Source organism: Tubulanus polymorphus, chromosome 5 (genome assembly GCF_964204645.1).
Source record: "Tubulanus polymorphus chromosome 5, tnTubPoly1.2, whole genome shotgun sequence".
In the NCBI taxonomy this organism is placed as follows: Eukaryota; Metazoa; Nemertea; class Palaeonemertea; order Tubulaniformes; family Tubulanidae; genus Tubulanus; species Tubulanus polymorphus.
In genome coordinates, this window is record NC_134029.1 from 3,611,682 (window position 1) to 3,625,770 (window position 14,089).

Here is a 14,089-nt window from a genome sequence, read left to right on the forward strand (position 1 = left end):
TCCATGATTGACAGGTTCGAATGGAAATAGTTTTTCATCCGTGCAGAAACCAAGTCTTCAAACTAAAACAAATGTAAGTAGTCGGATTAACCCCTTATACGTTTTGGCCTTATATTAAATGTCCATCCTCATCTGGTTTGGGTTCATGACAAGAGCATCACCTGAGTGTTTCGAGCATAATTCTACGCCCTCGTTTGCTTGACGTCCGATAGATGTCGTAGAGTCTTCATTCAGAACAACCGTGACCACACCGGGGAGGGCCGAATTAGTGAAAAGTGAAAATCGCGAATTTTGTACCATCAATTGAAATTCTGGGAAAATGAATTGTTGATTATTGTTGTTATGTTTCAGATGAATTCGAATACCCGGGTTACTGCTCTGATTATATCTGATGATAGCGATGATGAAAATGAAGATGACGTGAATCGTAGTTTCATCAATAAAGGACAGAAGAAGAGGAAGAATGTGATCACGGATGAAGAACTGGATTTCAACGACGATGTCGATTGTTTACAAAAACAGCAAGATACAATTTTTAATTTCGATTCCCCGCAGTTGGATGAAGAATACTCAAATCCGATGGTAATAACAATAAACCTGGGACATTCAGTTTGGCTGGTAGGGGAAACTAGTGCAGGCAGGCTTCCTAGACATCATGAAAAATTCAGGGAATATTTCTTTTCTTAAAATAGTGAGGGAATAGGGAATTTTGTAAAATTGCTAAAAAAGTCAGGGAAGTTGTGATGATGATGTTGAGAAGCTAGATCGCGCGTGAAATCATACAGTTTCTATCTAGGCCTATGTCTTACATATTTAACTGCGTTAATTGATTGGATTCTTAGCAGATCAAGTCAGGGAAAACAGCAGCATGTCAGGGAAAAAGCATGCCAAATAAAAGTGGCCACCCTGTGATGTGCCTCGTATGCCATTTTGTGCTCTCTTATCAATCTCTGAAATCTCTTTCTCCACTACTCCGGGATTACGTGACCAGTTTAGGAGAGTGTAGAGCTCTCCAAAATCTGCCTGCCGCTGAGGTGGTTGAACTCGGAGTGTAATCAACAAAATGGCTACCATTGAAATCTCCATTTTGATTGTCAACTTAGAACCTGCATTGACTAAAAACTGCCAGATTGACTCTCCAAACTGTGTCTTTTTCCGACTCGGTTACAGAGTCTAAAAGATTAGGCCCACCCAATCAAAAGTTTGATTACCGGTATATTTTCACTATTATTTCTATCTAGTCGCCAGTTTTCGATGACAATAAAAATGCCAATGATATCGGTGATGAAATTGTTGATGATGATGAAACTCACGTACCGGATGACTTTATTTTACCTCCGACTCCATCGCCTCCTCCGGTCGCTCCAGCAGAATCTGATGGTGATGTGGATGCAGATATCGATGACCTGCTCCAACTCGAAGATGAAATCTTTCATGAGTAGGTTTCTTAAGTCGAATACCTAATTCACGTTTCTTGAATTTTCAGCAATTTATTCTTTTGAATCTCATTCTCCCGAAGCATCAGTGAAACAGATTTTCGTTGTTAAATCTTCGATATTGTGGATGTTTTATACCGATTCATTGCGTTTGTTTCCAGTAATGATGATGTTGAGAATAGTGTATTTAAACTGAATGTACCTCACGTCGAAGCAAGTTCCGCTCGTATGAATAGAAAGAATGATGAAATTACAGCTAGTACCAAACTACCATTGACAGCAGCGGTAAGCATTTCAATAACTATCTAAAATTCTCTCAAATTCCCTTTCATTCATAATTACTGGTATGTTTCTTACTCTAATTGTTGTTTTCAGCCTTGTACGGCAGTGAAGGCGATTACAGAGGAAAGTGAATTAAACGTCTTAACTGAGATTTACGATTTAATATGCGAGATTCCAGACGCTAAACTGAAATCATTACTCGGCGCAAAATATCCAAGACTTCAGCATCTTATAGATAAAAGGTCAGTATGGAAGCTTCTTATGGAAACTTTCCTTTCTGGTAATCAAAAATGCCCTTAAATATGTCTCACGAGACCTTCAAAAGTAGTCCTTAGATCTACCCCTTACTAGCTACCAGTTATGCCATGATAAATGAAAGATTGACATTTTGAGATCTCTGAATCAAACCATGGTCATTTTTTCGCAGGAAAAACTTAGTGCGCGGAGAATTTGAACAAGAAGAATGCTTCGCTAACAAACGTACACCGGGACTGTTGAAACTGAAGTCGAAACCGGCCGGAAAGATGCTACACCTGAAGCCTGAAGCGGAGAGTACACCGATGTTTAACAATCGTTCAGTTTCGCGTTCGTCGAGTTCGTATAATTCACCGGTTCCACCGTGTGGGGAGAGTTTCTATATTAACAAAGTGTCTCCTTCATCGACGCTTTCAGCCGCGTCGACGAACGGAAATACGAGCAAATTCAGCGCTCACGCGTTTCAAAAAACTAAACCCGTTCCAACGAATTCTACTGTTAAAAGTCCACTGTTATCGGACGTATTCGCTCGTATAAACAGGCGATCGAATAACTCATCGCCGGCGATGAGCTTGATGTCGGATTTTCTCGACGAAGCGGAATCGACTAGTATCGACGACAGCACGCAACATCATCCGACAAGAAAACCGAAATTACTGTCCTTACAACCGACGCAGGTTCATATCAGTCAGGCTCAGTCTCCGCTCCGGAATTACGAGCTGAACGAGGATGAGTTCGAGGATATTATGCCGGACGTGACTCCTCCTCGTAGACGCTCGGCGGCGGCTACAGCAGCGGCGAGTCACGGGTCGGCGAAATCAACCCCTCGCGCGAACACAGACGGAGAAAACTTTGTTCCTCTTCATCATCGCACGCGTAAGTCTCAATTCGAAACTAATCGTTGAAGTCATCAGTTTAAAATTACTGCTGTACCTGTGTAAGTCAACCCATTCACTACCGACACTTTCCCACACTAACTTGAGAAAATATGAAAATAATTAGAATTAGTTCATTTTCAGTTATTTGACCACCGAGTAAAATCTTAACTGATCTTTGCAAGTGTGTCTAGTAAACTAACCACTGTTTATGTCTTTACAGTTATCAAGCAGAACACTCCTAGTAAACACGCTATGAATAAAGATGATGGTTCAACCGGGGAATTCGACGGTCGCGATTTCCCGCACAGTAACGACATGTTGCAAGTGTTCGAAAACGTGTTCGGTTTACGTACGTTTCGCAAGAATCAGATACAAGCGGTGAACGCGGCGTTGTTGAATCACGATACGTTTATCCTGATGCCGACCGGTGGCGGGAAGAGTTTGTGTTATCAGCTACCAGCTCTCGTCACTCGCGGAGTCACGGTCGTTATATCACCCCTTAGATCGCTCATACAGGATCAGGTTCAGAAACTTTGCTCGTTAGATGTAAGTAAAATTGACTTTGGGGTAAAAAGAATCTGTACATGGTTCCCACAGAACAGGGAAATTGGGAAAAACTTGGGTATTTTGAAGCAATTTTCTTCAGGGATTTCCTTTGAAAATCAAATTTACCCACCATTCACCACTAAAATGTTGACTTCAGCATGGTGTTATCTGTTCGTTTTTTTGAAGGCCTGAGTTTCCATTTGGGAAAATTGAAAAATCACCCATCAAATACATGGGAAAAACCTGAGAATTTTTATTTCATGTAACTGTGGGAACCATGTCTGTATTTTCAAAAGATATTCATGGTGGAATGTTGTTAGATTCCAGCTACTCATTTATCGAGTGATGTCACACAAGCTCAAGCTGATCTCATTTATATGCAACTCTATCAACGAGAACCGGGAGTGAAATTATTGTACGTTACTCCTGAAAAGGTAAATTTCGATGTCAATTTTACTCTGGGTTCTGTGTTCATTTACCTCTTACTAAATAGATTATTCATATTTGGATGTTTTCAGCTCAGTGCCAGCACTAAGTTATTGTCAGCGCTTGATAATCTTTACAGAAGAGATTTACTCAATAGATTCGTAGTAGATGAAGCTCATTGCGTCAGTCAGGTATATTGATCACTGCTTCAAACTACAGCCATTTTACGTGCCCAGTTTTGATAAATAGCTTCCAATTAGCGAGTGTTTAGTTACCAGTAGCCCTATCTGATTTTCTCACTTTTTTGCGTACCAAAATTGATTAAACAGGGTTCATGCAGATCAGGGAACGTCGGGTAGTTCTAACTTAATCTTGAAAATCAGGGAGAGGTCAGTGAATTTGATATCCTGTGGTTCTTGCTGGTGACAAGACGGAGCAGCTGAAGATATCTTTTATAATTTAAGCAGGGAATTTTTTGGTTCATTGAAAATCAAGAAATTTTGAATTCTTTGATCTGCAAGAACCTCTTGTGTAAAAATGTTTCAGAAAACAAACATCTCAATATCGAAATGATACCATACGTAATATCATGATGTACATTCAGCAGATATTTTTTCTGACCTCTCCTCTTTAGTGGGGACATGATTTCCGACCAGATTACAAGAAATTGAATCAACTTCGCCAGAATTATCCGAATGTACCGATGATGGCGCTGACCGCGACGGCAACTCCGCGAGTTCGAAAAGATATTCTACATCAACTCAAAATGAATAACCCTAAATGGTACAGTTGAAACACCGGTTTCTGAAATGTGGTCATGATAGAAATTTAATAAATTTAGATATTTTCTTTTCGACATCTCGCAGGTTCATGCAGAGTTTTAACCGGGCAAATTTGAAATACGAGGTTCGTCCGAAAAAGAAATCACTTACTCAGGATATCATTGCGTTGATTCAAACGCAGTTTAAAGGTCAATCAGGAATTGTCTACTGTCTTTCACGGTAAGTTACAGACATTAAACTGTATAGAAAACTACACCTAAATCGGTAGTTGGGATCAGCATATGTTTTTACCCAACAAGGCAGTTACCAAATTAAGAGTTTTAGTAGGTTAGTGGTGTAAATGATAAAAATCTGCTTGCAAAACCACTGAATTAATGGTTTACTTAGATGAACAGTACTGATTTAGGAGTCTACAGATAAAAAAGTGATGCAGCTACTTCCTAAAAATTTGAAATTTTCTCCTAGTAACTCCTTGAAAACTTATGTTCAGGAATGGCTGATCTTTGAGGACCCTGTTTCTAGAGGCTGTGTATTACTCGGGCCGTTTAGTATTTTTATTCCAAACTATAATAAGAATGTGTTATTTTAAAGTCGTGACTGTGATAAAGCTGCGCAGGATTTATCGATGGGCGGTATTCTGGCCGAATCATATCACGCCGGACTATCGGATAAAGATCGCGTTAGCATACAAGAGAAATGGATTAATGAAGATAGATGCAAGGTATGAGATCATTTGGACCGCAGTTCTGCGTTAAGTTTGACTATTTCAAAATCGGACCCCCTGTTTTGTTTCTGGCAGGTGTGGTGGTTATAGAAATCAAATCAGTCAATCAATCTTATGAATAGGAGGGACAATTTTCAAGGAAAAAAAATTGTTGAATTTTCTCAAGATAAAAAATGTTAACTAGGAACTATGGAATTGGCTCCTGTTGCCTTAACCTAAATCCCGCTGATTTATAGTTTTATGAGTTGTTATTTTGAGTTCTGTAATTCGCAGGTGGTGTGCGCTACGATAGCGTTTGGAATGGGCATCGATAAACCGGATGTTCGTTTCGTCATTCATTTCTCATTACCGAAGTCAGTTGAAGGTTTTTATCAGGAATCTGGTCGCGCAGGTCGCGACGGTTTCCCCTCAACGTGTATACTGTTTTATACGTATCAAGACGTCGCGCGTTATCGCAGAATGATTCAACGTGAGTCTTTCCCTCGTAATGATAAAACATTCTTGGAACTGATTGCCTCGGATTATCGCGTTGATATTTCAAATTGTCCGACTACAATTCATATGATGCTCCGTCAGCCCCTGAATTCACTTATCTCAGAGGAAATTGCTCCCACAAGATCCGAGACAAGGGCAGTTTAGAATAACGTGATGAAACACTCCATGTTTTATCAATAGTATAGTAATTCCACACTTAGATCTGAAAATAAAGTTTCCAATAAAGTTTCCTTTTTGCACATTATTTTACAATCTTAGTGTGGTATTTTTATATTAAGTGCAGTCTACTGTACTGTATATGAAATTCTTCTTGTTTTTTCAGTTGATCAACATTCAAACTATGAAGCTAAGCAGGTGCATTTGAATAACCTGTATCGTATGGTTCAGTATTGCGAAAATAAAACCGATTGTCGACGCGCTCAACAACTCGAATATTTCGGAGAGTTTTTTGATAATTCGCAATGTCGCAGTATACCGGAATGTGTGTGCGATAACTGTAGTTCAAATGTGAGTGGAAGTGAATCGACAGGGTTTCAATTGATCAAACAAACAAAAAGGGTTTCGTAGCCAACCATCTGAAACCCGCTGTCCATGTAAAATAAAATCCCACATTAAGAATGAAAAAAGTCTAAAAAGTTTCCTTTGGCTACGGTTTTTTCAATGCTTCGACCTCAGGAATACTGAATACTGATAAGGTTTTCAATTGATCAAAGAAGGAGTCAAGTTCTGGACTGTAATTTTGTTCCGAGAATATCAGACATTTACAAAACCTGAGCTTAAGCCCTGTCTGACATACCAAATTCAACTCGTGCAAAAAAATAGAAAAATGTTCTGACTTTTTGCTATAATTAATGCAATCTTTTTACAGATAAAGTACGCAATGAGAGATGTAACTGATAAGACTAAACTGATCATAGAAGCAGTACAATCAGCCTCACGCCTTCCCGGTAACAGAGGAAACTTTACCTTACTTCATTATCTAGAAATATTCAGGGGTAGGTTTAGATGATGCATTTATTATAGAATTGCTTATCTATTTTTTGGTAAAAATCGGATAGCTTTAATGACTGGTTATTCTTTGGAACAGGTTCCTCGAATAAGAAAATCATCGATTGCGGGCACAATAGCTGGCCCCTATACGGCAAAGGGTCGGATATTAATCGCTCTGATGCTGAAAGATTCTTCCGGAAGTTGATTATTGAAGGTATTCTCTATGAAGAACTACACGTCACCGCTCAGGATCATATTGCCTGCTACGTGCGTCCAGGGAAAAGAATTACTGACGTGATGACTGGAAAACTGAAGGTAACTCATCAGAGATGTCTATTAGATATACAGTAAGCTTTCTGATAAACTGGGACCGAATAGATTTGTCCAAATTAGTGAAGTCCGAGTCCGATGATTGGAAAAATATGAAATCAGAAAATGGTTTAGTTTTTGTCTAAGTTAATCAAAAGTCTCAGACAGTTGTCCATTCACACATGATAGAACAGTAAGTTCTTAATTTCAGTATGCTTTGATCTTTTTCTAACAATTTTCCTGGTCATGACACATTTTGATTACGGTTATGTCAGTCAATATAACGTGTAATATTGTAAACAATGAAATGTCAATTGGCCTGTTCCATTTTTACAACAAATAAAAGAAATTTACTACCTTGTGAGGGGTAGCAGCTTCAACTTGGATCATCCCTAAACACTTATGTGCTAATATTCTATGATATCTAATTAAATCTATCTATTCTTCATGCTCATCTATACAAACTTGTAAACTACCATCCTATTCACCCATAAAATCTTAATTATGTCATTGATAATCAGATGTGCTGAAAACAATGACCTAACATAGAAATGCATGAGCAATTGTGTTCGCGCCTCAGGGTCAATTTGCCTGGTTGATAGTAATTAGTTCATTTCAAGTGTCACATGCCACTAACCAAGTGGTAATTGGGAGACAGTTTGTCAGTTGTTCACGCATAAAGTGTGGCTGATTAAGTCTGTGAACAGGAAAAACAATAGGTACAAACTATCTTCGAGTTTGGCACTCGAGTGCCACGGTATATATACTGTGTCAGCTGGATAGTTTGCCATAACAGTGAACACCACTCACTCTTGAGCTAAACTCACTTGTCTCTACATTGAACTATAATCATGATGATGATCGAAGATCGCCTTTTCGTATTCGAGACCGAACGCAAGTTGAAGAGAGCGTGCTACCAGATTCAGTTGATCGACGAACGATTGAAGCAACTGAAGGCGCGAGCGATGAGAGCCGGTGAACGACACGGGTTGAGATCGGTGACGCACAGCATCCACGTGAAACTGGCGACGTTAGAAGGAATGAGAAACGCTTACTGCGAATACGTGCGCCTGAAGAGCAAAGTCATCAACGAGTTCTACGAAGACGTCAACTCGGAAAATGAAGATGAAGACGATGAAAATTTCTGGTGATGGTGATGATGATGATGACGGTGAAGATGAAAACGGTAGCGCGTGCAGTTTTGAACAGCTCGTATTTGGCTCTATTTGTGAGCCTAAAAATGTCCCAGAAAGAATCAGTCAAAACCCTCTGCTAAAACCCAAATCCAAACACATTCGTGTGTTGTCTCACATCATGTGAGTGTTGGAAATAACGTATGTTATTTCTGTGGTATTTTTAAGAATGAAACTAAAAAGTTGTCTCGGGCTTTTGTGCGCACATTCTGAGTGTGAGGAAAAAACTGTGAACATTGGAACATATTGAAAACTAGATGCTTAAACTCAAATTCTAAAATGCACACTAAAAAACAGAAACACAGTTAAACCATAATAAACACCGAAAAATCTTCAAAATAACCTTTAATCTTTGAAAATCTACAAGAATTAAAAGACAATTAAGATCAATTAAATAAACCATTGAATTTGCAAAATTAATACATAAATAGTAGAATAGCCCTTGAACTAATACGTGGAGAATAGATAAAACCAACTAATACAAATTTAAAAGTTTAGGCTAAACAAAAATGATACCTTGTTTCTCCGCAGCGGCCGGGTCATTTTTGTAAAATATGATAAAATTTATAACCAGTTCATTTCTATAGCGGTCTGTTATGGTAAAATTGATCACGATTTAAAAAAAAGTAATGTATAGGGTAGATAGGCGGCCGGCCGGGTCAACATTTAAGCTCAGCAGAGCGGAGAAACAAGGTATCAATTTTTTTAGCCTTACAAGCATAATTTATTTAAAAGATAAAATCAAAGATTAAAAGACACGATGATAAAAACCGACTATATATGGGCAGACGATGATCTCTAGTGAGAGTTCGAATCTTCGTGTCATTTTAAATCTTTGATTATTAAATAATCATTGATTTGAGTTTTGTGGTTGTATATATTAATTCATTTTGGATTTTAACTTTTGATGGATATAATTTCAAATGGGTTCAGCCATAGATTTTGTTGCCAATTAAGAAGTTGTGTTATCTTTGTACAGGTAATGTTGCCAGTCCAAACCGGCAAATCAGTGGGAACAGTTGCCACTACTTCAAAAGCAATGGATTCCAAGAATGTCCAGTGCTACCTGGATCTACTGGCAATTGCAAAACAGATAGGTAAATTCTATTCGAAATTGTTTGAGCATTTTTAATACAGTGCGCTTAATTCAAATCATTTGGGACCAACGAAATTCATCCGTTTTACAGGAAATCACGATTAAAAATTATTTTCTTGTATATTAATGAACAAATTAATGGATTTGATTAAGATCCGGATTAAGCCATACTGGATTAAGCAGGTTTTAAGCGGGTTTGATTGTAGAGGGTTGGAAACTGGTTTCAGTGCAAATAATACTCTTCTTTGTTACAGCACAAAATCACGGAGTGAAGACATACGCGTCTATATTCCCGAACGCGATGTTGAGACAGATGTCGGAAGCGTTACCGATTGACGAGGAAGAAATGCTGAAAATAGATGGAGTTACAGTCGGAAAATACAGCAGATACAACATGTCTAGATTCCTAGAGATAACTCAAAATTACAAAGCTATCAGTGCTGGTAAGTTCAGCTAACGCAGTAAAACGTGCCTAGCTCGGATTTCCTGATTTACAGCAAGTTTTACTGTATTCATTTTCCGTATGCTTTGACGTTAGTTTGTTGCTACTGGAGACGACCAGCCTGGTAAATCACGATTGATTGCTCTGGACCAGATTGGGCCCCTAGAGAGTGCTTTGTCATGGAATTAATTCGAAAGCCTTTTCCATTTTATAATTCCACGCCTTGTTATTAATACATTTTAGGTTTTGATGCCGATTTGATATCGGATGATTTTGATATGGTAGAACCGACGGCTGAAACTTCAACCGGATTGGGTCCTGAGATGATAGATTATGCCTCGCACTCAAGTTATTTCGGAGGGAATAGTAGCTATGGTGGAGCAGGTGCAGGTGCTGGCGGTAACAAAAAACGTATGGATTTATTCAAGGTAAAACTGTCAGAAAAACCGTTTAGAAAAAGTTTTAAAGAAAGATATTGATTGTTAATTACAATTGATATCTCGATTGTTTTGATATTCGTGTAGGATTTCTAATGATAAGTTGAGGACTCAGATTGATGTGAAAAATGGACATCGGCTAACAAATGTGCGAAAAATATTTAAGAAAAGCCTCAGAATATTTTGATAAAAACTCGGAATTTATGCATCAGTAGAAACGTTAAAAAATTGTGTGAAAAATCATGGCATTGTTTTCCTCACTCGACCTTTCGTTCTATTCAACAAATGTGATGACATTGTTGATATTTTGTTGAATTTCAGTTTCGTCGACAGAACGGCGGATCGAAGAGAAAAAAATCCAGCCAATCAGGTCAGAAAGCGAAGCGTGGAAGATTCACTCGTGGCAGAGGACGTGGTCGAGGTAGAGGAAAGTGAGAGATGATGTCAGACATTACGTGTATTTTGTGATCGGGTCATAGTGCGATTTTTGTGTAAAAAGTTTCCTTTTGTTAATAAAACTATTTATTATTTACAAAATCGTGTTATTTCAATTGATTATTTTGTTTACTTTGTGTGTAAGATATATTCTGGTGCGGGATCTAATAATAGTAGAAGTTTATGAGGCTGTATTTGTTTTATGGTGAAGATTGACAAATGCCAATTTGAACCTCTTTAGATTTCGCGGGGTTTGACAAATGGCCGAGTCAACCAATCATCGAAACCCAATTCCCTTAGCGCTAAAAAAAATTGCTGGCAGCACTGTACGGTCCCCTAGCGGAAGTTCTGTGAACTAACGTAATACTTCGGACAACCACTCTCAAAGTACTACGTTAGTTCACAGAAATTCCGCTAGGGGACCGTACGGTGCTGCCACCAAGTTCACGGAACCAAACATTGTGTATTTGACAGAATCCAGGAAGTAAACAGAGAAATATATATAACCTCGTGTTATTTCATTAGTTTGATTCGTTTTCATTACAAATTGTGTAAGTTGTTTTATTTGGGGACCAAGCGATCTCATCAGCATTGCTCAGTCTTCACCCAGTCCTGGTAGTGGTTGTCTCCACAGAGATCTCCGTCGCTCTACCTACGAACGAATTCTAAGTGGCTAAACCATCTGTGGTACATCAGACACTAAGCAGGTTCTTGGTGAAGGCTCAGTCTATTGTATCGAGTCAATTGATAGCCTAACGGGGATTTTAGATTCTTTGCAAAAAAGATAGAAAGCAAATTAATTAATTTTTCAGTAGGCAACACCACGTACGTACTAAAAACTAGTTTAGTTAGCTAATCGACTCGTTGGTGATAAGCTTTTGTAATCGGATAGGCTTGTTAGAAACTAAACTACTAACTGACTTACCTAACAACTGCTCATGTGTCTTTTCTCTCTTTGTAATAGGTGATAAAACTGACTGATCTCATTGATAGAAAATGGATAAAAACCAATCAACATCGGTAGATTTCACTGAAACCTACACGAATTCACAGTTACTCGGTTCAGTGAAGAAAATTCTTGTCAACGAAGCGTCGCCTTTAATCAGAGACTTCATACACTGCAATCCTGCTGCTGTAGAACAGGACAAATCAGCACAGCAGTCTCAACTCATTAGAGTGATGCAATGGAACCTGTTAGCTCAAGGTATTTCCTACAATCTGCTGTAGGCCTATGTACTATCATAATGGGAAACCTCAATGCTATTGAGGCAATTGGGGTTTCAATTTATGGCAAGCAATGATCCACCACCAGGTGTCACTAGGAGTAACTCTGTTTTATGCATTCGATTTCTCCTACATTGCAGTTAAACTCGAATGAATTTTTCTCTTACATAAATCAATTAATGAAAATCATACCAATCACTGAGTAGAGTAATGGTGGGTCGGAATTTGGGAGTCTGTAAATGAAGTTAGCTGATAGATTATGAGTTTATCTTATATAGGACTTGAATGCTCCGGTGGGATAGCTGGTGTTGAGGATCGCTATTAGCACCACTGGACACTACTCTAAGAGAATGTTTTATGAATTGTAGCTTTATGCGGTGCCGATGATAACTTTGTGCGATGTCCACCAGAAGCGTTGAAGTGGAAATCGAGAAAATGGAAAATTCTTCGCGAGATTCTCACGTATGATCCTGACGTGATCGCTTTACAAGAAGTCGATCATTTTGATTTTCTCGAACGCGCGTTGAATTCGGTCGGCTACTCGGGAACGTTCGAACCGAAGCCCGATTCACCGTGTCTATACGTCGCGGGTAACGACGGTCCAGACGGTTGCGCTCTGTTTTATAAACGCGATAAATTCGAAGCGGTCGATCGCGCGTTCGTGACGTTAGCGCCCGATCATCCGATCGCGAACCAGGTGGCGCTCTGTTATAAACTACGAACCGTCGACGACGGCTACGAATTCGTCGTTACGACTACGCACTTCAAAGCGAAAAACGGTCATGACGCCCTTCGTTTGCTCGAGGCGAAACACGTCGTTAGTTATTTGAAAGAAAATTATGCAGATCTGCCGTTAGTTATCTGCGGTGACCTGAATGCCCCGCCATCGGAGGACGCGTATAAATACATGATGAATAACGCGCTACTCGATCTGGATAGCGCGTATATCAAACTTAAAAACGATGGCGCGGAACCCGATTATACGACGTGGAAAATACGCCAAGAAGGTAAAACAGAGAGAACGTCGTGTAAGACGATCGATTACGTGTTCTATTCGCGCGAACGAATCGTTATTAAATCGTTGTTGAAAATGTCGACGGATGTTGAAATCGGGCCGGATAGATTACCATCGGTGAAATACCCGTCTGATCACTTCGCATTAGTCACCGATCTAGTTATACTATCAAACTCGCTTTGAAAGTTGTTGTAGCTGGGACGATTGTTAAGTCGACGACTTGCACTTAGGACTTCAGAATAGTGATAACATATCTGATGATTACTCAACCCAGAGTTTGACATATGGTCATTGGTAAAGGGGCTGATTGCTCAAAAGTTAGTTAAGCCCTTATGTGCTGTTAAATCACCGATTGTGTCATTAACGACTGGTTTAAATTAATCAGCTTTTTTTAAGCAACTAGCCCAAGAATGTAGCGTGTTCTAATATGACAGTCATAAGTTTATAATACACCGGTAATATAATGCACCACTACTTAGTATCGTAGTCTATTGTATTTGCAGTGTCTTTCAGTCAGTAGATATCGAGGTTGTTAACTACTAATAGTAGAATAAAGCACGGGTTTATACACAAGTTCACTTTCTTCACATTTCATCTCATTCCTTTTGTTTTGATTCCAAGTACAGGATCTGGTCCATAGTTAGGGTGTAGAGTTAAATCAGACGAGTCGGTAGCCAAGTCCTCAGTCAAGCATATGTCATGATGGAAGTTGGCCGGATAAGCGTCTGAAGTTTTCATTGGCAGATGATCATAGGGCAGAGTCCTCAAAGAATTGAGATAATTTAAATCACAGTCGAACTAAAATAAGAACAATTCTAGTCTAGACGGAACAAATTTATTATCATTGCCATAAAAACGTTTACATTATTAAGGAAGAGTCAAGCTGGGAAGAGACAGAATTTCATAAGATTTAGTTCAAATTGAAAAATATTTTTCGACAACAAACTCGTGTAGATATAACTTTTCTTCAAATTCAACTTTTGAGAATAGATTATGAAATACGTCATTGTGTCAACAGTTTGAAGGTCATAAAATACATACATGATCACCTTGATTCTTAAATGCTTCCATTTTATAAACTTACAAATATAGAAACAATCTAAATTTTTTAACAACTGGTCAGT

General features: G+C 38.8%; 2 protein-coding genes across 2 annotated transcripts; both read left to right on the top strand.

Annotated features, from left to right (window-relative positions):
* Window positions 1–2,817: 2,817 nt before the first annotated feature.
* LOC141905764 (recQ-like DNA helicase BLM) lies at window positions 2,818–10,769 on the top strand. Its single transcript, XM_074794777.1, has 15 exons — window positions 2,818–2,849; window positions 3,072–3,397; window positions 3,718–3,831; window positions 3,916–4,014; window positions 4,458–4,606; window positions 4,690–4,824; window positions 5,197–5,326; window positions 5,603–5,798; window positions 6,147–6,331; window positions 6,693–6,819; window positions 6,912–7,129; window positions 9,296–9,413; window positions 9,667–9,855; window positions 10,098–10,282; window positions 10,613–10,769. The coding sequence occupies exons 2-15, from the start codon at window positions 3,104–3,106 to the stop codon at window positions 10,724–10,726; spliced, it is 2,253 nt and encodes a 750-aa protein (XP_074650878.1). The 5' UTR covers window positions 2,818–2,849; window positions 3,072–3,103; the 3' UTR covers window positions 10,727–10,769.
* Window positions 10,770–11,202: 433 nt separating this feature from the next.
* Window positions 11,203–13,522, top strand: LOC141905666 (nocturnin-like). The gene is made up of 3 exons (XM_074794634.1): window positions 11,203–11,277; window positions 11,691–11,930; window positions 12,319–13,522. The coding sequence occupies exons 2-3, from the start codon at window positions 11,723–11,725 to the stop codon at window positions 13,146–13,148; spliced, it is 1,038 nt and encodes a 345-aa protein (XP_074650735.1). The 5' UTR covers window positions 11,203–11,277; window positions 11,691–11,722; the 3' UTR covers window positions 13,149–13,522.
* Window positions 13,523–14,089: the final 567 nt, after the last annotated feature.

Excerpts from the sequence above, each read along its gene's own strand:
- LOC141905764 (XM_074794777.1), top strand. The coding sequence starts at position 3,104 with ATGAATAAAGATGATGGTTCAACCGGGGAATTCGACGGTCGCGATTTC. Across the intron at positions 3,832-3,915 it reads TGTACGTTACTCCTGAAAAG|CTCAGTGCCAGCACTAAGTT; the intron begins GTAAATTTCGAT and ends GGATGTTTTCAG. Across the intron at positions 6,332-6,692 it reads GCGATAACTGTAGTTCAAAT|ATAAAGTACGCAATGAGAGA; the intron begins GTGAGTGGAAGT and ends ATCTTTTTACAG.
- LOC141905666 (XM_074794634.1), top strand. The coding sequence starts at position 11,723 with ATGGATAAAAACCAATCAACATCGGTAGATTTCACTGAAACCTACACG. Across the intron at positions 11,931-12,318 it reads ATGGAACCTGTTAGCTCAAG|CTTTATGCGGTGCCGATGAT; the intron begins GTATTTCCTACA and ends TATGAATTGTAG.